Genomic DNA, 23,927 nt, shown 5'->3' with positions numbered 1-23,927 from the left:
CAATCACGTTCGAGAGAAACTCACAATTCTTTCGCAATACTGTTGAATTACGTGACTAAAATTTACCACAAACAAACAGCCTCTACTAAGAATCCCAACCCAATCAACAAATTCCGTGCCCTAAATTCCCTGCGCATTCCCCCATATCACGATTTCCAAACATGAGATTGGGAACACGAATCGAACAAGACTAATCAGCTTGCGCCATCGGCAACGTGATCCGTTTGCTTACACTATGGCAATTCGATCCCTGACCACCAACCCAGACTAGGGCAGCGAGCGATAACACCAATTCCACGACTCATTTGTCAGAAAATGGACGCAATTGTTAGTAGGTAGAACCTCAGAACACTACAAAACAACGCTCCCCGTTAATTCAACACTGCACTATCGGTTCGAAGTCCGCCATTAGACTACTGCACGATTGTTTGGAAAATTTGTGGGTGCATTCCATCGAGAAGTGATTCTAAAAATAACAAATAGTCGAGCAATAGTTTATATTATTGCTTCCAGTGTTTGTTTTTCGAATTGGTTGAGTCAGACGATGCATCGAGAAAGAAGATAACTCCTGCCATCAGCAGCATACCGAAGTCAGTGACGGCTGCTGCCGGTAATTGCAATCAAAGTTGATTTTTGACCTTTGATTACTTTCCTGTGGAGCTTGTTTTGACGCATCTTGGCGCCGCCATCGTCTAACGGGCTTGCACTGACTGCATGATTGACGGAGAAATTGAAGGTTGATGCGACTGGGATGGGGACTGCGGGTTCATCCAAATTTGTAGTAGAACTACCAAAAATGGATTGTTTTACTGCAAACTTCGGAAAAGGACGACAACTTAAAGAGATGCATTATGAAGAATATTCAATTATTATTTCAGAAGATTCCGATTATTTAAAAGTTCTGGGAGCTATTTAGTTAAACTCTAGACTCTGGATTAGAGGCGAGCTGCTGTCGACGTTTTTTGATACAAGATACGCATTAGAAAAAACGATGACAACATTTTTGGAGTTCTTAGAGAAAATCCTTACGATTGATTGTGAGACATCGACAGATTCTTGTCTGAAGTTATCGACAGATAATTGATGAATTTTCAATGAAACTGTCCAAGAGCACTTTGAGAGATTTTTTACTGGAATACTCCTGGTGGATTTCTAGTACGTTGAAGATAAATTGAAGCCATACCCTAAACTCCACAGCATAATTTTCGGTGAATTGTGGGAAATTTGTGTGTCGGAGCCGTTCCAACATTCCTTTGTCCTAGATGCCCGTGGAAATGCAGAGGTATTCTCGGTTATCTAGAAGCAACTGCTGTTTTACTAACCATGATTCTTCTTCACACTGGAGAAGTGTACCATCAGTTTACCGTTGACTGTTGGCAAATTTTTAGCGAAATCCTCCTTAAAATGTTGTCGTGCCATAATACACTTGACTGATTCAAGGTATTATAAAACGGGGAAACATTGTAAAAAAACACGTAAAATTTTACTTCTTGCCAATCATCTTCTACTTAAAACATATGAATATTCGTATTGAATATCAAATGAGCGATGTGTGTTAGCAATGTGGTTTTCAAACCACACACGTTCCCAATACCTATTCCGACTGAAAGAAATCACAATCTTCAAACTTGTTCTCGTGCAAGTGATTTCAAATCGAACCCGTGGGAAGTACCATTGCAATGAATCATTAATGAAACTGGATTAGCGTGGATCCAACGACGAAGTTCAATTATAATCCGCCGATACCCTGTTGAAGACAGCCTCCTTGTTCAGCGCCGCTTCGGCTGCAACAAAGTTGCTCTTTGGTTGTAACTCCGACACTGCGGGTATCCTGCTGGCACCGTCGGAGTGAAGCGTGGGCAAGCTTGCTCATATCCGCAGAACGATAATTAATTTTACTGCCCTTACGGGCACGGAGCCCAACGGTTGGCATTAAACTAGTTTTACGCACTCGTTTATGGAAGACCCTTATACTCTCTGCTCATCGCATTTCAAGCGTTTATGTTGGAAGCATTCCCTTTGTTTCGAAGTGTTATTCGAGGCCTTTTCAAGCGGCTCTACCCGAGCAGAAGATAATTATAGAAAAATTCCAATACATACCATTTGAAATAATATGAAAGAGTCCTGCTTAAGTTTACCTCATAAAATCTATGCATATTCTACAAACACCATACTGATAATTCGATCAGGTATTGCAATATATCAATAATTGATGAGTTTTAATATAGAAGTGAAATTTTTCAATAGTAGTGCAATACCTTAAGCAATCCTCAATAGCTTTAGAATAGTCTTATAAAATATTTTGATTGTTTTGAACAATATTTTCAAACCATAATAATGTCTAATTAAGTTGTGAAAGTGGACTACTGAACAATACCTAATCAAGGAGTTCAAATATGGTATGCATAGGATAGAACCGAGTTGGTTCCTGCTCGGGTAGACACGCTTTTTTACCTGTTTCGTACGCAAGTTAGCGGTAGCGATCCATAAATCATGCGCTGCTTGCGCTTATATTGCCACTTTTCGCCACCACCCATTCGACTTAAGCCCCCGGGTTAAGTACGGTATTACACTCAACGCCGTCGTTGGCGGGTTGCTATTGATCCACGGTGTGCTTTATGATGAAATTATCGGCTGTTCCCTTCGACGAAGACGACGACGACGACGACGACGGAACTCATCAGACAGACAGACAGCTGTGAGAAACCACACTGCCTGCCGAAAGGGAAGCGCGGATCCATGTCGGATTCAATTATTTCATCGTGGCTTCCCAGCTCTCAATTCCATTCAGCTCGTATCCATCCTGGGGGATCCATTTATCAGGATCTGCCGTTATAAATAGCGCCATCAATGGAGACTCCCACCATGCGCTGCATTGCACAGTGGTTCGATCTAGAGCCAGAATCTCAAATTCTCATTGAAGAAATTGTTGGATGTTTACTTAACTTACATATTTCTAATATATTTTTCCATATTCCGATCACCCTTATAAACCGAGATGGTTTCTACAATTGAAATACAGCTCACATTTTACTTCAACTAATATGACTTTTGGAACTTATAAGCTTTTTCTGCTCCACCTTAATCTAAGCTAGTTTCAGTAAAAGGAGGAACTCCTGATGAAATCCTTGAATCAACTCCTAAACATAATCCTGAAGGAACTCCTGATGGAATCATTGCATTCCTGACGAAATCCCTAGATGAACTCCTGATGGAATCTCTAAAGAAACTCCTGATAAAATCCCTGTAGGAGTTCCATGTGGAGATCGTCCTGATGGAATCTCTAGACGAACTCCTGATGGAATGCCAAGGAGGAATTCAAGGTTTAATATCTGAAGGAACTCCTGGTGAAACTTCTGATGGAATTTCTAGAAGAACTCCTGATGGACTCTCTGGAGGAATTCCAAATGGAATCTCTGAAGGAACTCCTGGTGGAATCTTTGAACGAACTCCTGATGGAATCTCAATTCGAACGTCTGATAGAATCCCCTGGAGGAATCCCTGATGGAATCCCAGAAAGAAATCCTAACGGAATTGCTAGAAGAATTTCTGATGAAACCCCAGAAGAACGTTTGAAGGAATCTCTAGAGGGACTTCTGATGGAATCCTTGGATGGATTCCTTAAAATATTCTTGAAGGAACTCTTAATGAAATATTTGGAGAAACTCTTGATAAAATCCCTAGAAGAACTCCTGGTGAAATCCCTAGAAAAACTCCTGTTAGACTCCCTGTAGGAACTCCAGGTGGAATCTCTGAAGGAATTCCTGGTAGAATCTCCTGGAGGAATTCCAGATAGAATCCCCTGTAGGAAATCCAGGTGTAATCTCTGAAGGAACTCCTGATGCAATTGCTAGAGGAGATCCTGATGGAATCGGTAGATGAGTTCTAGGTGAAATCCTTAGAGAAACTCCTGATGGAATCCTTGGATGAATTCTTTTGGATATTCCTGATGGAATCATTGTAGGAACTTCTGATGAAATCACTAATAGAACTCCTGATGGAATCTCTAGAGAAACTCCTGATAGAATCCCTGGAGGACTTCCAGATGGAATCCCAGGAGGAACTCATGCTAAAATTTTCTGAAGGAATTCCAGATGGAATCCTAGAAGAAACTTCCGATGAAATCCCTAGAGGGACTCCTGATGGAATCCTTTGTGGAATTCATGATAGAATCTGATGGAATTCTGTACGAACTCATGATTAAATCGCTAGAATAACTCCTGAACCCTAGAGGAACTACTGATGGAATCCGTGGAGGAACTTTTGACGGAGTTCCTATTGGAATCTCTGAAGGAATTCCTGGTGGAATCCTTACAAGAACTTCTAATGGAAACTTTTTATGTTCTCCTAATGGGATTCCTGAAAAAAACTTTTAAATGAATTTCCAGAAAAACTCCTGATGCAATCTCTTGAGGAACTCCTAATGATGAAATTCCATGAGAAATTTCAGATAAAAATTCGGAAGGAATTCCTAAAGGAATTCTTACAGGAATTTAAAGTTAAACCACTAGACATAATCTTGATTAAATAAGAAATAGGAAGTCCTGGTGGTATCGAAGAAGGAATTACAGATGAAATCCATGAAGGAATTTCGGAAGAATTCCTATAGAAATTCCAGGCGCATTCCAGGCGCGACTGTTTATTTCGTTTGCGCCAGCGGCAAAAAGTACAGACAACAAGCTTTCGAACATTCAGTTTCTCTCACTGGCCGCCGAGCGGTGACACTGATGTTTGTATTCCACTCACTGATCGCGCTACGCTGGATTCTCAAATTTCTCAAACTTTCAACACAAGCGCATGGAAGAATGGTAGTTGAGAGCTGTCAAAACGTATGGAAAATAATGTAATAAGTAAATTACTAGCAATTAGGAAACTGGATCGAAAAAGTAGTGATTAGAAATCAAGCTTAATGTGAATAGATAACTTTTTGTGTTTAGTTCATCTGCCATGGTGCTTTTTTTGTTTAAGGATTTCGATTTTACTACCACTGAAAAAGAGCCGTCTATTGTCTTTTTAGTTTTGAATATCGCCCTATTGCAAATAATGGGCCGGTCACAGCAAGAATTACTCAGTGCCAACATGAACACCAACCTGGAGACGAAGTCAATGTTGGTCAAACGGGTTGAGTCGCCTGTAGGCTGCATAAGAATATGAATCAATGAGCAACTGAGTTTCTGCAACATTGTTTGTGCAAGCACTTTTTATAAAAAGTTTTTTTCGTGAAAAAATTGTCGAGTAAAGTAGTGGGAAAGAAAGGATTAAGTAATTAACATATTTATAAAACTTTCAAGAGATCGTTGTTAGAAAGCGTCCGTTATTTATAAAACACTGTTGCAAAAGGAATCCCAAGATACACTTCACACGATCCATAGCAGTGTTTTGATAAGAAATTTTTCAAATTGTATGATGATTGGTTTGTTGATTTTTTTTACTGTGCAGTTCAAGACGTGTCTGAGTCATTTGGTATAAAACCATTTGGCATAACGCCGTTTGGCATAAAGGACATTTGACATAATAGCTCTTATGCCAAATGGCCGCTTCCGGTCAATACGACCACTCCTTCGGGGGAAGATAATTACGGAACAGCTCGGTTAAAAATAAATTTGATTAAAATGTGAATTATTTTACGATAAATGGTTAAATTAGAATCAATGCAATTTCAACAAAACCAATCTTAATCCTTTAAGGTGATTTTTGAGATGGATATGAGTTATGAAGGATACCTGCGGAGTTGTTTGGATTTGAATTCGAAACTTGTGACCTTCTGAGTTATTGGGTCATAAAGTGGCTCGGTAGCTTAGTTGGTAAAACACTCGTCTAGCATACATGGTTCAAAAGTTTGAATCCCACCTGTGCACGTGAATTTTTTCATAGTTTCACTCATATTTTTTCCATCTTTACCACACGTAAAGAGTTAATTAAATTGATGTTTTGATGTTTTGCCAACATTCCTCATATTATGCATCTCATTATAAAGAAAATTTATGACAAAACCTGAGCGTCTCCATCTTGCCCCACATTCCTCTATTTAATCGAATCGCGAGCTACTATAGTCTTAGTGAACTTTTTAAACAAATGGCATGCTTTTTATTGATTTTTCGCGCAATAATTCAGTTTGCGTGAATTTGTTGAAATGTTTTCCGACTCATATGTGCTGTTCCGATTCAAATTCCAGGCACATGTTTCGAGGATCATTTTAATAAGCATTCTTCTAAGATACCTATGTAAATTCAAAATGCTATACAGCTGAGTACAGCAGTGAAAGATCTGTGAAAATCCGTTGACCCGTTCTCAAGTCATTTCGTGATATACACCATTCCATTTTTATTTATATATAGAAGATTATTCATATTGCGGAATCAAACTCTTCACCCATCACACCATTCAAAAGTTAAGTGGTTCGAAAGCTACATAACGCTGATGAGTCATACAGAATGATCTCTCGCGTAACTTTTTAAAAGGATCTATCTAACATTGAGAGGCTCTCTTCTCAAAGGCTTTAGTGTTGTACTTCTACAATCGAGAGCGAGAGATTAGAGAATCCTTTATTTTGTACATAGGTCCTTTCAAAAAGTTACGCGAGATTTATTTTATATGTTTTTGACGAGTTATAATTTACTGAGGCCTCAAGTGACCGTAACATTTAAACCACGCCAGTCACAAGTGTGAAGAAAATAATTCGGAGAAACCCACTTTCATTTTCGAGATTCTGTCCGTTTTCGAGCCACTATGCAGTGTGAGGTACCGTAATGAGGATTTTTAATGACGTTATCAAATGGCAGGCAACCGACTTCTTCATGGTGGGTCTCCTGCACCACATGAGGGAGTTTCTGGCATCAATCGATGTTTAGCGTTGAATACCTCCGCTATCCGCCAAAAGAGCATAGATAAATTTAGAATACGTAGTACGTACTCCTGGGGCCTAGACGTCCCGTGCTCAAACCATTAACCCACGAGCCCGAGTTCGCAACTAATCACAATCAGCGGATTCGTTCTTCCTGGTGTAGTGAATTAAAATTAGCACAATCCGTTAGAAGCCGATGATAACCCAATCTCTTCGCAAGACGACTGAATTCATTGCTTTGTTTCATTGTTATTGGGCAAATTGCTCGTTTACTGTTGTGCCCGAGACGGGAGATTATTCCTCTATTGCCTCGTATCGGCAAACGGCGGGGTACGATGATTATGGGTTGCACTGTATTGCACATGATTAATTAGCACCGATCAATTTCAGTTCAGCTCTGACAGGCGAAATCAGTCTTGTGATGGGACGCGGGATTCGAACTCTGGCTGTGCTGTGGTCGGCTGGCAACAAGGTCATCGATTATAACGGTTTCGCGCATCACTTCTCACGACGAGCATTACGACGTCGTCGGATGATGGAAGAGGATCGATCAAAGGGCACAATGAACTGCAGCAGCTTTGCGAATGGTCCGGAATCCTTGACCGAGCAGAGGCTACTGTGTAAAGAGTCGAAGCGCTCGGCCATCGATCATGATGTCTTATTCGCATTGATTGACTCCCGTGACCGGAGAAGAGTTAATGGGGCCCCATTGAAGCATTGTGAAGAAAGCTTTAATTGGACGGGAGTACAGTTTTATGAAGAGTAAAAGAGCAAAGATTACGGTTTAAAGTCCGTTTTTTATTCATAGTGGCCGTTTGAAGCTTATGAATAGCATTGCCGATCCGATCTAAAATTTAACCGAATAATATTCGTTGCTAAGAATAGAGATGCATATTCACTTCTAAAGCTGGAGGATTACCTTGAAATTTAATAATTAAAATAAATTTCTTCAGGGATTGTTGTAGAATTCCACCAAGGATTTCTTCAGTATACAGTATCAGTATACTATAGTATATCCAGAATTGCTTTAGCAAACTTCCCCGGTTTTTGTTCAGAAATTCTACCACAATACACCACGTGCAAAACTTGGAGGAAGGTAGAGGATACGGAAAAGTCCAAATCGAAATTGAAGTATACATTACGTATCGGTTCATCTCTGAACACTTCGTGCCACGAACTCTGCCCATCTAGCTATTCGATCGCGTACCAATCGACTTCATTAAAATAAAGAACTCTCGAACCCCGATTGACCGCGCGTTCAAACTTGTATCTGTTGCCGCAAGTGCGAGTGATATGATGCACACCGTTTTCTTTTCTATTAAAACCATTCTTCGTTTTCATCGGATGATCGCGTGAATCCATACGCTCCGCATACACACATACAACAATCTTCGTACTTTTTCGTCCATTTCTCTTTTGAATAAGAAAAGTAATTATTTCCCGAATTGAAACAGTTATACACGTAATTATTCAAAGTGAATTCTACCCTATCGAACAACAAAAAATCCGACGAAATGCGTCTCGAGAGGCTCAACGACGACCATGATGATGATGATGAGGTCTTCATTCAACACGAAGTCATATCGTACACCTTGACGGATCCCATGCGTTTTGGCTTGTTCCGCGTCAATATCCGAGACTGCCTGTTGCGCTGTCTATTTAGCCCTCTCGTTCCGCACGACCCCCTTCCCATTTGTTGTTCGGTTGGACGATGCCGATTGTTTTGATTTGAAATGAAAAACCCCACTCGAGAAGAGGAGGAGGGGATAGGAAAAATTACATATCTTGTGAGGAGATCACCTAGAACCCGTATGGTCTGTGAGAGGCTATCGTGTTGAACACCGCCGGTGTGGTCAACTTGTACGGGGCCAAGTGGGAGCGCAGGGGCGTAGGTGAAAATTTCTTTAAATCACTGAATCGAATAGAAAATTATAAACATCCGTTTAATAACTCAACTTTGATGGGATGATAGTTAGGCTTCTCGATGAACCTTTGGAGTGGGGGTCTTGCGAGTGCTGAGAATAACTGAAAATAGAAACACGTTCTTGGCAGCAGAGAGGTACGTCGAAGAGAAAGGGTAACGTAATAAAGGGAAATAATGTGGATATCGTGATCGGTGTAGATTGCCACGAGAAATCTTTTATGGACTTTTTGATATGATACTTCTGAGAATATACATCTGTGCAACTGTGTGCTGCCACCCTCATTAACCCAAACTAATACCCCATTATCAAAATAAGATGACAGCGAAATTTGGTTATCTCCATGAATATCTTACAATTTCATCTCATTTCAATATCCTTGTTTCGCTAATGATTACTAGAATAGAACAAGTTCTATCATAATTGTAACAACAATACACTATTACGAAATCTTTATTAGATCTTTGCATTAGAACATTATAATGCAATCTTAATGTTATACAACATTTGTAAGATTTTATGCAGAATTGCTGCCGCTGGTTGGGTTATAATAAAACTTGATTCATAGAATGTCGAAAAATTACTAAATTTGTAGCATGTTGTTTTACGGATATTATTGATTGTTTTACGACTGATAGTTATTTTTTTTTTACAAATGGGGAAATACAAATTAAAAAGCTAACAAATTATGTTAAAAATCTGAAACGAAAAAATAAAATTTAGGAGAGAGCAATCCCGATATCGAGATTATATTTACTTACTATTAATATACAGTTGTGTTCAAAATAATAGTAGTGAAAGCAGATTTTCATACAAAATGCTCAACTTTGGCATGCTGTAACTTTGTTTCCATATTAGCAATCGGCATGAAATTTTGGCAGTGAACTAAAAATAAACTCAATTTCATTATCACAAAATTTGGAAAATTTCACACCACCGGCTAAAAAGTTAAGCACCAGGTGAAATCGCTCAAAATAATAGTAGTTTTTCTTTTGTAAATTTTTGTACAACAACAATGTCATAAAAAATTGGCTTGCTTATACATTTATAGCTTGGGTGGAAATGGTTGAAACGATGAATAAAGAAAAATTCAAAAACTCAAAATACAGCAGATATTTAAATTATTAAAACTACTATTATTTTGAGCGATTTCACCTGGTGCTTAACTTTTTAACCGGTAGTGTGAAAATTTTCAAATCTTGTGATAATGAAATTGAGTGTATTTGTAGTTCACTGCCAAAATTGCATGCCGATTGCTAATATGGAAACAAAGTGACAGCATGCCAAAGTTGAGCATTTTGTATGGAAATCTGCTTTCACTACTATTATTCTGAACACAACTGTAGCTGTGTTTATGAGCAGGTTATGTGGTCAGGATGTGATGCGGCATCCCTCAATCCAATAGCGCTTCTCTCTAATCCTATCTCAATCAACCTGTTTTACCTAATCTCGAATCACCGGACCAACTCCCATCCCATTCCGTGCATCTAACGCGCAACTGAAAGTTGTCCGGTCAAATTGTGTGTACCCTGCGATTTACGGCTCCTCCACTCGAGTGTTACCAACACGTGCCGCACACCTTCCTTCCGGCGCACTGCGATAGAGTGTACCTAATGGCGCTATTCCGATCGCCCAGCGGATTAAACGATGCATAAAATTTGATATTTATAGGATTTGAAAATAATTCTGGTGTTTGTAATCAAACCCCGTTATTTATGATTCATCACTGAGAGAGAGCATTAGCGCAAACACGGGCTTTCCGATTGTGGGGGTAGGTAAAACACAGTTGCAGCGCTGAACTTGACCGGACCAGTGGCTCCCAACCTTTGCAAAGCTGGGGTCCGCTTTGAAGTTCTTCAAACGTCCTGCGGACCCCTTAAAAATGATGTGCCTAAAATCAAATTTTGTGGAAAGATTTTCTAATGAATCAACAGATATCCTTCCCAAGTAACAATTTAGAATTTTACTGGTTTTATTTATGTTTATGATAGTTTTATTGTAGATTTGCGTATTCTTCTAGGTTTTATAGTAATTTTCATCCAGTACAAACGATTTTGGACCATTTTTGGTTTCGAACTCATTTTTAAGATAACTTCGGATGCACCACATAAAACTTCATTTTAAATATGAGTAAGTGACCTTGGCAACAGTTTTGTGAAACTCTTGTACTTATCTCCAAGAACACGTTCTTGCGCAAGAGTATGAACTCCTGATGTTTTAATATTTTTGAACTTACGGAGCACAACTCTTTCATCTGTAGCAATGCTACTTAATTGTTGATCAATAGCTATGAGTATTTCAAATAACTCTTATATTAAGCCATTCAATTTCGTAAATTTCCTATTATTTTAAATCCTGATTTGTCTTGAGTTTGACGAATATTAATGGCGTTGCGGAGTTATCATGAGGAATATTAAGTTGCTGAATATTCAGCCAGCATGGAGGTGTGCTTCTGGCCTTTTTACGACGTTCACGAAATCTGGAAATACCTACCTTTAGTAATTTTGCAGTATTCATGCGGTAATTATTGTAGGTGCGAAAACTTTACAGCAAAAACGGAAAGTGTAAATAAACAAACGTCAAAATATACTCCTCTTGAATAAAACGTACGAATCTTATTACGTTCTTCAAGAAGATCAGTTTGTCTGCAACAAGATCGTCTTGAGTCTACTTGTTACACTTGCCCGAGTTCAGCAAAATTTATGATGATTCTATGATGGCGTTGAGTAAAACTACAGCCATGACTGTAATTATCGATGCTTTGGGATGAATCCTGATGGGAGAATCCATGTATTTTTGAATGTTCAACATTTTCGTGTATCAAATTGATGAAATTGTTTTTCTGATAACTCAATATTTTTGAGGCGCATTGTGTGCTTCGAGTGTTTCATGCATGATATTCATGATTTAATAAGCGTGACAAGGTATCGAAAGAAATAACGAAAAGCTATCATCACAGATGTTTTCATTTGCATTTTGTTTAATTAATGATAATATTATGAAACAGTATTTATAATTTCGTTAACCAAACCAACATGATAAATATATTGTGAGTTCAACTTAGGGATCGTCCATTAATTACGTATGGGGTGTTGGGGAGGAGGTGGGGCTTAACATTTCTTAAGCGCCATAAAATTATTTTGAATTTTCATAAAACAATCTTACCTTGGGTGGCGGGGGGTTGAAAAATCGCTAAAATTGTCTTACGTAATTAATGGACGGTCCCTTATCTTGAGAACTTCTAGTGGAAGGTTTATTGAAGTGTTGAGGACTGTCATAAGTGCATGGTTACAAGTTTTAAGAGATACTTGAAAATTGCTTTCCAATACCGTGTCTAGAGTGGGCCACTTCAGTTTTGTGAGAGGATTATGATTGGATTTGTGTTGGTTTGAAGAATTACTGGTTTTATTTCTTGTTTTTTGAGATTTGGTGTTAGAGAACACTTCAAGAATTGTGTAACATCAACTTTGCTACTTGCTTTGGCAGGTACACGCAAAAGGTACGTCTGCAATCCACCACTAATAATGTAAGAATTCTGCTATTATTATCTGGAGTCTACTGAGTTCACTGAGAATTGAGAATTAAACTAGGAGACTACCTAACATCTTTCCTAGAGTCTAATATGGAACTTCTGTAAAGGGATCTTACCAACATCCAATAAAAATATCCAGCAGGCTATGTAGTTGGGAAGATTACAATTTTCTGAATTATCTGGACGATTTAAATTCAAATTAATTTTGATATATCTGACAGGCCTGTTGATTGCATTGTGGGAGGACTCTACAGTAATCTTCGGCTGGCAGAAAAGAATCTGAACTAGGCTCCTCCAGAAGGTCAGCAATTTGAAGTTTGGTTTCGATTCATCTTCACCTTAATGGGGTTCTAGAGTTATCATGGGGAATAGAAAGTTTAATTGTACGTGAAGTCGGCCAAAAATTCTGCTCTATTGTATCCGACATTGCCCCGTAGATGGGCTACATCGTGCTCGAAACCGGTCGACAGAAAGGTAATTTTTAAGCTTTTTTGACGTTTGTAGGAACTGTAAGTATTATGTCTTGTCTCGCGTCGCGTTTCGTGAATGTCGTGTTGCTCTTACGTTAGCACAAATCACACAAATTGAGAGTCCATACCATTTACCTAATATCCTAACCCAATCCTACTTTTATTAGACTATTCTGTTATTACCCCTCCTTCCATCAACTTTGGATTGACTTGCACTCTTATTACCCCACCAAACGCTGCAAAATGAAAATGATAATTAGTAATTGTCTAAGTATCACTATAAAAGATGGCAGTTAAAAACTGTATAAATTATCATGCTGGAAAATTTGAGAGAATTTCGTCAATGGAGAAACAGTGAAGTGTTTCAAATTTCTTTAGTCCATAAAATATTCGACAAGGAAATTTAAAGAAATTTTCAAGCAAGCTGGCAAAATTTTGTTAAAGATCGAGCTTGAAATATGCCGGAAATTTAATAAGTAATCGACTCAGTGGGTTCAAATTCTCCGACACAAACACCACAATCATACTCAATGTTGTCTCATATATCGTTTAAACAAAGTAAATATAAGACCTATAGCCACTAGACGATTCAAATCGACAAATTGAATTATACTGTTCACAATCTTTTGCGTATTTACTTAAATTACCTTACTTTTTAAACTAGTGAGCGGGCTACTGAAACATGAGCGGGCACTGGTAGGTTGACGGTATGTTAGAATTAATTGCTTATTTTAAACAAAAACAAAATAACTTATATTTCAAAACTATGTAGGCGAACTTACGTATTTTCTGCCGATCTGATCTCTTTGTCGAAGAAATCTTCTGAAATATGTCTCACGTTTATTCATCAATAAAAAAAAATACGACACCTATTAACAAACGACTTTGCGGACCCCTTGAGAAGTCGTCACGGCCCATTAGGAGCCCGTGGACTACCGGTTGGGAAACACTAAGCTAGACAATCTGTCAGTGGGTAGGACTTGATGGTGCGGCTAGAGAGCACATAGCTGGTGGGTGTATTGACGTGCTCTCAGCCAACGGCATCGTCGAGAGGTATACATTCGGGCGCATTTCCAAACCATGCTCGCATAAACGTTTCTAGTAGAAAAGCTCGCTTTTTCGTTTTGAGTGTGAGATTGTCTGTTTTACTTGTTCGTCATTCATCGTTCATTAATAATTCAGTCATTTCCAAACGGTCACGTCCGTTTCGCCAAGAATAACTCTCTGCATCATATCAGCTCCAATCAGGAAACGATAATCTTATCATAATTTACCCGACCGCTAGATTGAAACAAAAATAACAATCAAACAAAAATTAACAATCATCAAACTAATCAAAACCGTTTTTGTCTTTCCCCGTTTTTTTTCAAACAAATTTACACTCATCGGGTCACCACACTTAACCCCCTTCGCGCCATGTACATGATGTAAATCCATTCGGAATTGTCACCCTGTTTGCCGCCTGTATCTATACTGCGCCCTATCGACATATCGGCCCCAATTCCATAGGAAAAGAAGGTTGAATCGGATGCCGCCGAAAACGAGAAAGACTCCAGCACAGAAAAAGAGAGCAAAGATGGCGGCGGCGATGCCAGCGCCACTGCCAGTGCCAGTTCCCCAGTCACAGAGAAGACACCTGCAGCCGCCGAGTCGGACTCGGATGCGGCCAACAAGACACAGGAAAACGGCAGCGCCGACGAAACCCTAAACGACAGCAAGGCCGCCGCAGAGGACAGCAATAAAAAGCCCAAAAAGGTCAAAAAGAAATGGTCCTTCCGAAGTATCTCGTTCAGCAAGAAGGACAAACAAAAGCCCGCCAAGAAGGAGAAGGAAGGCGAAGAGAAGGTGAACGGCGAGTGCGAGAAAGTTCCTGAAGAGGTAAGTGGCATACTCCAGCCCGTTCATATGGGTTTTGTTAGCAATAGTTTCTTTTTTTTTCCCTGATCCATCATGGTTGGTCACCCCCGGGATTGAGGATAAAGATGTTTCGTGTTTTGTCATTGTTGGGTAAGTCGTTTGTCTGCTGTTTTTGGTGACTAACGATCCTTGGGCGAAAACAGGGCGCCATGGGTTGAAAAAAGGGTTCTCAAGTTACCGCTATAAAGTTGTACTAGAGGTAAGAAGAAGGGGGAATATTCCCTTTTGTTATTTTAGAAGCTGATGGCTTTATGCACCCTTATTTACATCCCGGTAACCATTTTTTCTATTGACGCTCCATTGATTTTCAATGGACCTTTACTACAGGTCGTTATTGTCACCTAGCATTCTTCAGTATTCAAGATTATTTCAAGTGCAATTTAATTGAAAACATAAACTGATAAGAAATAAGTAACAAGTAAAAGTTTTATACAATCTGTTCACCTATTCATTGTTACATACCAAACTAAAACAATATTTTTACTTGACAAACTATGTAGAAGTATAATTTTGACACACAACAAATTCAATGCCTAAATTGTTCCGCTTATTTCATCCTGTCGTTGCACTTCATGCTGAATTCAAATCACCATACCCACACAATCACTTGAGAGAGATCCTTTCTTTGTAGATTTGCTCAGCTTAACACATCTACATTTCACCGCTTGGCTGACGTCAATCAAAAACCCCTAACCGTAGGCAGCCTCGGTACTCCACACTTTGTATTGTACCCACCAGAAAGTTTGCGCGCATCAAGTTGCTGCGGTGGTGAACAGCGAAAGAAGCCATCCACCACACTCGAGTTGGTAGCGGGAAAACTGAAATGCTTATTCGCTCTGCGACGACGCCGATGTACGTCATCCAATCTAATGGTGTGGTGGCGTTCGGCAATCCACATCAGTTTTTGCTGATGAGAAAAGTTTTGTCGTACTGTAATGCTACAGTTAAGCGTGCAAGTGAAGATCGACAAAAGCCTGATTTTCATACAAAATAACCTACTTTGATATTGAACTTGAATGTTCACAGTGGTCAGATACCCTGAAATGAACATATTTCGTTCGAGATCTCTACCTGATTCCTTGCATTACCCTCGGCGAATTTATAGCAAAAACTTGTGTGATAAGTTTCTTTTCGTATGTTTCCGTTGAATACTTTGCTTATCCAGTTCTTTGAGAACTGATGTCATTCCGGATGGAATTCTTGGCAAACCTCTCTCGAGATTTTTAACGGAAATGTGTTGGCAAGATTTCCGTTAAAATTCTTATTTATGAATTTCTCGTCAAAATTTGGCTTATCCCTAGCGAGATTCTTTGTAAATATATTCCGAGATTTTTCTCGAGGTTCTCCCAACATTTATTTTACAAAATTACAACGTTAACCAAGAAAGCTCTCCATTGAAAGCTGTCTGTCCCAGTTGAATCGTAATGTAAAAAAAATACCTAGTGTTGTTATACATGATGGCAAATGTTTGTCCAGATCCTTGATGGATGCCTAAGGTATCTTAATTGGCCTTATGCTCGTAGACCTTGCAGCATTTTGACAAGGATTTTAACGAATCATTGGTTGGTGCCTACGAAATATTCAGTTCAAGAATCTTGACAAATACAGTCACGCATCTTTATGTTTTATAATGGATTAGATCTTCAATGGTTTAGAAGAATGTTTGTTTTATTTCTGGATAAAGCGTTGGTAAATTAATGGTGAAATATATAAATCTTGAAGTACTCTAAATGAAACCCTTGGCGAATTACTGAAGAAATCCTCGGGAAATATTTGATTTATTTCTAACAATATTATTCGCTGACAAACCCTTTTTGCAGATTTTTTGATGAATTTGCTGAAAAGATTCGTGAAAATCTATGCTTTTTATTTGCCCGCAGCAGAATACTTGGCTGATTAGCAAGAGGTTTCTCCCGGGGTTCTTATTGCAGTTTAAAAAAAAAATGCAACTTTAACCAATACAGCTCTCCATTGAAAGCTGTGAAAGTGTTTATAAAACACTGATAATTAAAATCCGTCTCAGTGGAAACGTCATGTGAACAAAAATAATGGTTACATATGTAATCTATCTCAATTTAATCTGAATGATACCTTCAATGACCTTAAGCTCATGAACCTTGCGATATTTTTGAGAACGATTCTTTTTAAGATTGCTAACGGATGCCTGCGAAACATTTCCGTGACGATGATATCCATTACGATTTATTTGTGCATTCCCATTTGAATATCTCACCAAATTTTTGGCGCATTCATTGCTAAAATTTTAGCAAATTGCAGTCGTTATCTTTCTTTGTTAATTATGGATTAGACCTTTGACGGATTGAAAGGATCATTGTCTTATTTCTGGATAGAGTCGTTGGAAAGTTCCTGATACAATTTTCTAACCTTGGACGACTATAGATCAATTTCTATGGATATTCTGTCAAGCACTTCAGCAGTTCATTTGAATTCCTACATTAATTTTCTGAAAAGATTCGTGGAAAATCTATAACTGATATCTGCTGGTAAAACATCCCTCTGGACGCCACTTGCGTCAAAATGTTTCTCCAATTCGCTCGATTATGGGCTGTTTGTCTCCAGTTTCTCGGATATCTCACTTTTTCTAGGTCTAGCTCTCCTTGCTCCCACCAGATTCGAGCCAAATACTGTATCTTTGGAATTGTTGTCCGGTATTCTTTAATCATAATTTCTGTATCTGCCGACAACTTGCCGTAAAACTGAAAATTTCCTTGAGTGACATTAGGTTTGGAGCATAGCTGCCTAATATATGGCCCGCGGACAACATCAGGCCCACAGCTCCGTTTTGTGCGGCTCGCGATGAGTTGAAAGACTCTTCTCGATTGTTCTGCCAACTTGAAATTCAGAATATAGCAAGGCAAAGTAATTCAATTTTGTGCTAAGGACAACGTCACCAAATCACAGGTTTGGTCAAAATTTTGGACCATGTTAAAATTCAGAGCTTACACCGGTGTGGCAAATGATGTTCCAATTTTATTTTATACCTACCAGTTTTCTGGTCTATTTTTTGGAACAGCTAGTCCATTTTTGGTCGGATTTGGACCAAGATTTGGGCTGTTCCAAATCTGGTTTGACACATGTTTGTTAACCAGTTCGATTTTTTTTCGGTAAAGGTGCAAAAGTTAAGAGTGATTTAAGAAGGAAGGCGTGGAAGCAAAGGATGCCAGAAGAAAGCAAACAATTTTTAAAACAATCTTGAAACGAAGCAAAGTAGGGAATTTCAAAGGAAAGAGTAAAATGTTTAAAAATTTGCCAGGAATTCCTCCGGGGATTTGCTCCAGGAGTTTCTTCGGGGATTTCCTCCTGGGATTTTTCCTGAGAATTTATCCGGAACTTTCGTCTACCAGGAATTCCTTCGAATTTCCTGCATAGTTCCTTCTGGATTTTTTCAGGAATTCTCAAAAGTTCCTCAAGAAATTCCTCGGAATTGCCCCGGAAGAATTCTTCTAGAGTTAGTTTGAAACATTCTTTATATTTTTCCGGGAATTCCTGAGGAAAATCCTCAAGGCATTTCTCAATGGTTTCTTCTGGAATTTCTTTAGATTTCCTCCGGGAATTTCTTCAGGGTTCCTCGTGTAATTCCTCCAAAGTTGCTCCAGGATTTTTTAAGTCCTTCCAGAAATTCTTCCAGATTTCCTCCGGCAATTCCTGTGGATTCCATCCAGCAATTATTCGGAACTTCCTCCGGATTTCCACCGGAAATTCTTCCAGAGTTTCTCTAGAAATTCCTCTGGCGTTCCAGCAGCGATTAATCTGGATTTCATCCAGTAAGTCCCTGGAACTCCATCGGGAATTTCTTCGAGTTTCCTCCTTAATTTCTTCGAAAATTTCTTCGTGATCAGTCAAGCAATTATATCAAAGTTCCTCTAGAAACGCTTCCGGAATTCCTCAAGAATCACACCCGGAGTTTCTCCATGAACGCCTTTGGATTTCCTCCAGGATTTTATTTGGAGATTATCTAGGATTTTGTCCAGAGTTCCTCCAGGAATTCTTTCAGAGTTCTTCCAGAAATTCCTTCGGAGCTTCATCGGTAATTTATCCTCAGTTGCATCCGAAATTCTGCCGGAGTTCTTTCAGAAATTCTTCTGAATTTTATCCAGCATATCCTCCGAAGTTCCTCCATACCTCCATCGGGAATTCCTTAGGATTTCCTTCATAGCTCCTTCTGGAATTATTCCGTAGTTCTTTCACGAATTCCTCCAGTTTTTTTCTGGATTTCCCCCAAGAATTCTTCAGCAGTTCTTCCGGAGTTCCTCAGCAATTTCTCCGGAGCTCCTCCAGTAATTCATCCGGTGTTCTTCCAAGCATTCCTTAAGGGATCCTCCAGGAGTTCCTCCATACTTCCTCCGGGAAACCCTCTAGAGCTCCGTCTGGAATTCCTTCAGATTAACTCCGTTACTCCGGGCATTCCTCCAAGAATTTCTTCAGAGTTCCTCCAGGATTTGCTACCGAGTTTCTCCAGGAATTATTTAGGAATTTCTCCAGGAATTCTTTAAGAGCAGTCATGTGAACAAAAATAATGGTTACATATGTAATCTATCTCAATTTAATCTGAATGATACCTTCAATGACCTTAAGCTCATGAACCTTGCGATATTTTTGAGAACGATTCTTTTTAAGATTGCTAACGGATGCCTGCGAAACATTTCCGTGACGATGATATCCATTACGATTTATTTGTGCATTCCCATTTGAATATCTCACCAAATTTTTGGCGCATTCATTGCTAAAATTTTAGCAAATTGCAGTCGTTATCTTTCTTTGTTAATTATGGATTAGACCTTTGACGGATTGAAAGGATCATTGTCTTATTTCTGGATAGAGTCGTTGGAAAGTTCCTGATACAATTTTCTAACCTTGGACGACTATAGATCAATTTCTATGGATATTCTGTCAAGCACTTCAGCAGTTCATTTGAATTCCTACATTAATTTTCTGAAAAGATTCGTGGAAAATCTATAACTGATATCTGCTGGTAAAACATCCCTCTGGACGCCACTTGCCTCAAAATGTTTCTCCAATTCGCTCGATTATGGGCTGTTTGTCTCCAGTTTCTCGGATATCTCACGTTTTCTAGGTCTAGCTCTCCTTGCTCCCACCAGATTCGAGCCAAATACTGTATCTTTGGAATTGTTCTCCGGTATTCTTTAATCATAATTTCTGTATCTGCCGACAACTTGCCGTAAAACTGAAAATTTCCTTGAGTGACATTAGGTTTGGAGCATAGCTGCCTAATATATGGCCCGCGGACAACATCAGGCCCACAGCTCCGTTTTGTGCGGCTCGCGATGAGTTGAAAGACTCTTCTCGATTGTTCTGCCAACTTGAAATTCAGAATATAGCAAGGCAAAGTAATTCAATTTTGTGCTAAGGACAACGTCACCAAATCACAGGTTTGGTCCAAATTTTGGACCATGTTAAAATTCAGAGCTTACACCGGTGTGGCAAATGATGTTCCAATTTTATTTTATACCTACCAGTTTTCTGGTCTATTTTTTGGAACAGCTAGTCCATTTTTGGTCGGATTTGGACCAAGATTTGGGCTGTTCCAAATCTGGTTTGACACATGTTTGTTAACCAGTTCGATTTTTTTTCGGTAAAGGTGCAAAAGTTAAGAGTGATTTAAGAAGGAAGGCGTGGAAGCAAAGGATGCCAGAAGAAAGCAAACAATTTTTAAAACAATCTTGAAACGAAGCAAAGTAGGGAATTTCAAAGGAAAGAGTAAAATGTTTAAAAATTTGCCAGGAATTCCTCCGGGGATTTGCTCCAGGAGTTTCTTCGGGGATTTCCTCCTGGGATTTTTCCTGAGAGTTTATCCGGAACTTTCGTCTACCAGGAATTCCTTCGAATTTCCTGCATAGTTCCTTCTGGATTTTTTCAGGAATTCTCAAAAGTTCCTCAAGAAATTCCTCGGAATTGCCCCGGAAGAATTCTTCTAGAGTTAGTTTGAAACATTCTTTATATTTTTCCGGGAATTCCTGAGGAAAATCCTCAAGGCATTTCTCAATGGTTTCTTCTGGAATTTCTTTAGATTTCCTCCGGGAATTTCTTCAGGGTTCCTCGTGTAATTCCTCCAAAGTTGCCCCAGGATTTTTTAAGTCCTTCCAGAAATTCTTCCAGATTTCCTCCGGCAATTCCTGTGGATTCCATCCAGCAATTATTCGGAACTTCCTCCGGATTTCCACCGGAAATTCTTCCAGAGTTTCTCTAGAATTTCCTCTGGCGTTCCAGCAGCGATTAATCTGGATTTCATCCAGTAAGTCCCTGGAACTCCATCGGGAATTTCTTCGAATTTCCTCCTTAATTTCTTCGAAAATTTCTTCGTGATCAGTCAAGCAATTATATCAAAGTTCCTCTAGAAACGCTTCCGGAATTCCTCAAGAATCACACCCGGAGTTTCTCCATGAACGCCTTTGGATTTCCTCCAGGATTTTATTTGGAGATTATCTAGGATTTTGTCCAGAGTTCCTCCAGGAATTCTTTCAGAGTTCTTCCAGAAATTCCTTCGGAGCTTCATCGGTAATTTATCCTCAGTTGCATCCGAAATTCTGCCGGAGTTCATTCAGAAATTCTTCTGAATTTTATCCAGCATATCCTCCGAAGTTCCTCCATACCTCCATCGGGAATTCCTTAGGATTTCCTTCATAGCTCCTTCTGGAATTATTCCGTAGTTCTTTCACGAATTCCTCCAGTTTTTTTCTGGATTTCCCCCAAGAATTCTTCAGCAGTTCTTCCGGAGTTCCTCAGCAATTTCTCCGGAGCTCCTCCAGTAATTCATCCGGTGTTCTTCCAAGCATTCCTTAAGGGATCCTCCAGGAGTTCCTCCATACTTCCTCCGGGAAACCCTCTAGAGCTCCGTCTGGAATTCCTTCAGATTAACTCCGTTACTCCGGGCATTCCTCCAAGAATTTCTTCAGAGTTCCTCCAGGATTTGCTACCGAGTTTCTCCAGGAATTATTTAGGAATTTCTCCAGGAATTCTTTAAGAGCAGTCATGTGAACAAAAATAATGGTTACATATGTAATCTATCTCAATTTAATCTGAATGATACCTTCAATGACCTTAAGCTCATGAACCTTGCGATATTTTTGAGAACGATTCTTTTTAAGATTGCTAACGGATGCCTGCGAAACATTTCCGTGACGATGATATCCATTACGATTTATTTGTGCATTCCCATTTGAATATCTCACCAAATTTTTGGCGCATTCATTGCTAAAATTTTAGCAAATTGCAGTCGTTATCTTTCTTTGTTAATTATGGATTAGACCTTTGACGGATTGAAAGGATCATTGTCTTATTTCTGGATAGAGTCGTTGGAAAGTTCCTGATACAATTTTCTAACCTTGGACGACTATAGATCAATTTCTATGGATATTCTGTCAAGCACTTCAGCAGTTCATTTGAATTCCTACATTAATTTTCTGAAAAGATTCGTGGAAAATCTATAACTGATATCTGCTGGTAAAACATCCCTCTGGACGCCACTTGCGTCAAAATGTTTCTCCAATTCGCTCGATTATGGGCTGTTTGTCTCCAGTTTCTCGGATATCTCACGTTTTCTAGGTCTAGCTCTCCTTGCTCCCACCAGATTCGAGCCAAATACTGTATCTTTGGAATTGTTCTCCGGTATTCTTTAATCATAATTTCTGTATCTGCCGACAACTTGCCGTAAAACTGAAAATTTCCTTGAGTGACATTAGGTTTGGAGCATAGCTGCCTAATATATGGCCCGCGGACAACATCAGGCCCACAGCTCCGTTTTGTGCGGCTCGCGATGAGTTGAAAGACTCTTCTCGATTGTTCTGCCAACTTGAAATTCAGAATATAGCAAGGCAAAGTAATTCAATTTTGTGCTAAGGACAACGTCACCAAATCACAGGTTTGGTCCAAATTTTGGACCATGTTAAAATTCAGAGCTTACACCGGTGTGGCAAATGATGTTCCAATTTTATTTTATACCTACCAGTTTTCTGGTCTATTTTTTGGAACAGCTAGTCCATTTTTGGTCGGATTTGGACCAAGATTTGGGCTGTTCCAAATCTGGTTTGACACATGTTTGTTAACCAGTTCGATTTTTTTTCGGTAAAGGTGCAAAAGTTAAGAGTGATTTAAGAAGGAAGGCGTGGAAGCAAAGGATGCCAGAAGAAAGCAAACAATTTTTAAAACAATCTTGAAACGAAGCAAAGTAGGGAATTTCAAAGGAAAGAGTAAAATGTTTAAAAATTTGCCAGGAATTCCTCCGGGGATTTGCTCCAGGAGTTTCTTCGGGGATTTCCTCCTGGGATTTTTTCCTGAGAATTTATCCGGAACTTTCGTCTACCAGGAATTCCTTCGAATTTCCTGCATAGTTCCTTCTGGATTTTTTCAGGAATTCTCAAAAGTTCCTCAAGAAATTCCTCGGAATTGCCCCGGAAGAATTCTTCTAGAGTTAGTTTGAAACATTCTTTATATTTTTCCGGGAATTCCTGAGGAAAATCCTCAAGGCATTTCTCAATGGTTTCTTCTGGAATTTCTTTAGATTTCCTCCGGGAATTTCTTCAGGGTTCCTCGTGTAATTCCTCCAAAGTTGCTCCAGGATTTTTTAAGTCCTTCCAGAAATTCTTCCAGATTTCCTCCGGCAATTCCTGTGGATTCCATCCAGCAATTATTCGGAACTTCCTCCGGATTTCCACCGGAAATTCTTCCAGAGTTTCTCTAGAAATTCCTCTGGCGTTCCAGCAGCGATTAATCTGGATTTCATCCAGTAAGTCCCTGGAACTCCATCGGGAATTTCTTCGAATTTCCTCCTTAATTTCTTCGAAAATTTCTTCGTGATCAGTCAAGCAATTATATCAAAGTTCCTCTAGAAACGCTTCCGGAATTCCTCAAGAATCACACCCGGAGTTTCTCCATGAACGCCTTTGGATTTCCTCCAGGATTTTATTTGGAGATTATCTAGGATTTTGTCCAGAGTTCCTCCAGGAATTCTTTCAGAGTTCTTCCAGAAATTCCTTCGGAGCTTCATCGGTAATTTATCCTCAGTTGCATCCGAAATTCTGCCGGAGTTCATTCAGAAATTCTTCTGAATTTTATCCAGCATATCCTCCGAAGTTCCTCCATACCTCCATCGGGAATTCCTTAGGATTTCCTTCATAGCTCCTTCTGGAATTATTCCGTAGTTCTTTCACGAATTCCTCCAGTTTTTTTCTGGATTTCCCCCAAGAATTCTTCAGCAGTTCTTC

At 39.3% G+C, this 23,927-nt stretch overlaps 1 protein-coding gene across 5 annotated transcripts in view; it reads left to right on the top strand.

Moving 5' to 3' along the window:
- LOC23687432 (fibrous sheath CABYR-binding protein) overlaps window positions 1-23,927 on the top strand; it is a 330,422-nt gene that overhangs the window by 250,375 nt on the left and 56,120 nt on the right. For 4 of the 5 annotated variants that reach the window (XM_021845617.1, XM_021845614.1, XM_021845616.1 and 1 more), the window contains exon 4: window positions 14,278-14,646. The exons of the other annotated variant lie outside the window; for it this stretch is intronic. In XM_021845617.1, the coding sequence (XP_021701309.1) occupies window positions 14,278-14,646 (369 nt within the window). The remainder of the gene's footprint in view (window positions 1-14,277; window positions 14,647-23,927) is intronic. 5 annotated transcript variants of the gene reach the window in all.

This window comes from Aedes aegypti, chromosome 2, assembly GCF_002204515.2.
Source record: "Aedes aegypti strain LVP_AGWG chromosome 2, AaegL5.0 Primary Assembly, whole genome shotgun sequence".
NCBI classification, from domain to species: domain Eukaryota; kingdom Metazoa; phylum Arthropoda; class Insecta; order Diptera; family Culicidae; genus Aedes; species Aedes aegypti.
The sequence above is the reverse complement of the archived record's forward strand: the minus strand, read 5'-3'. Positions and strand labels throughout refer to the sequence as shown.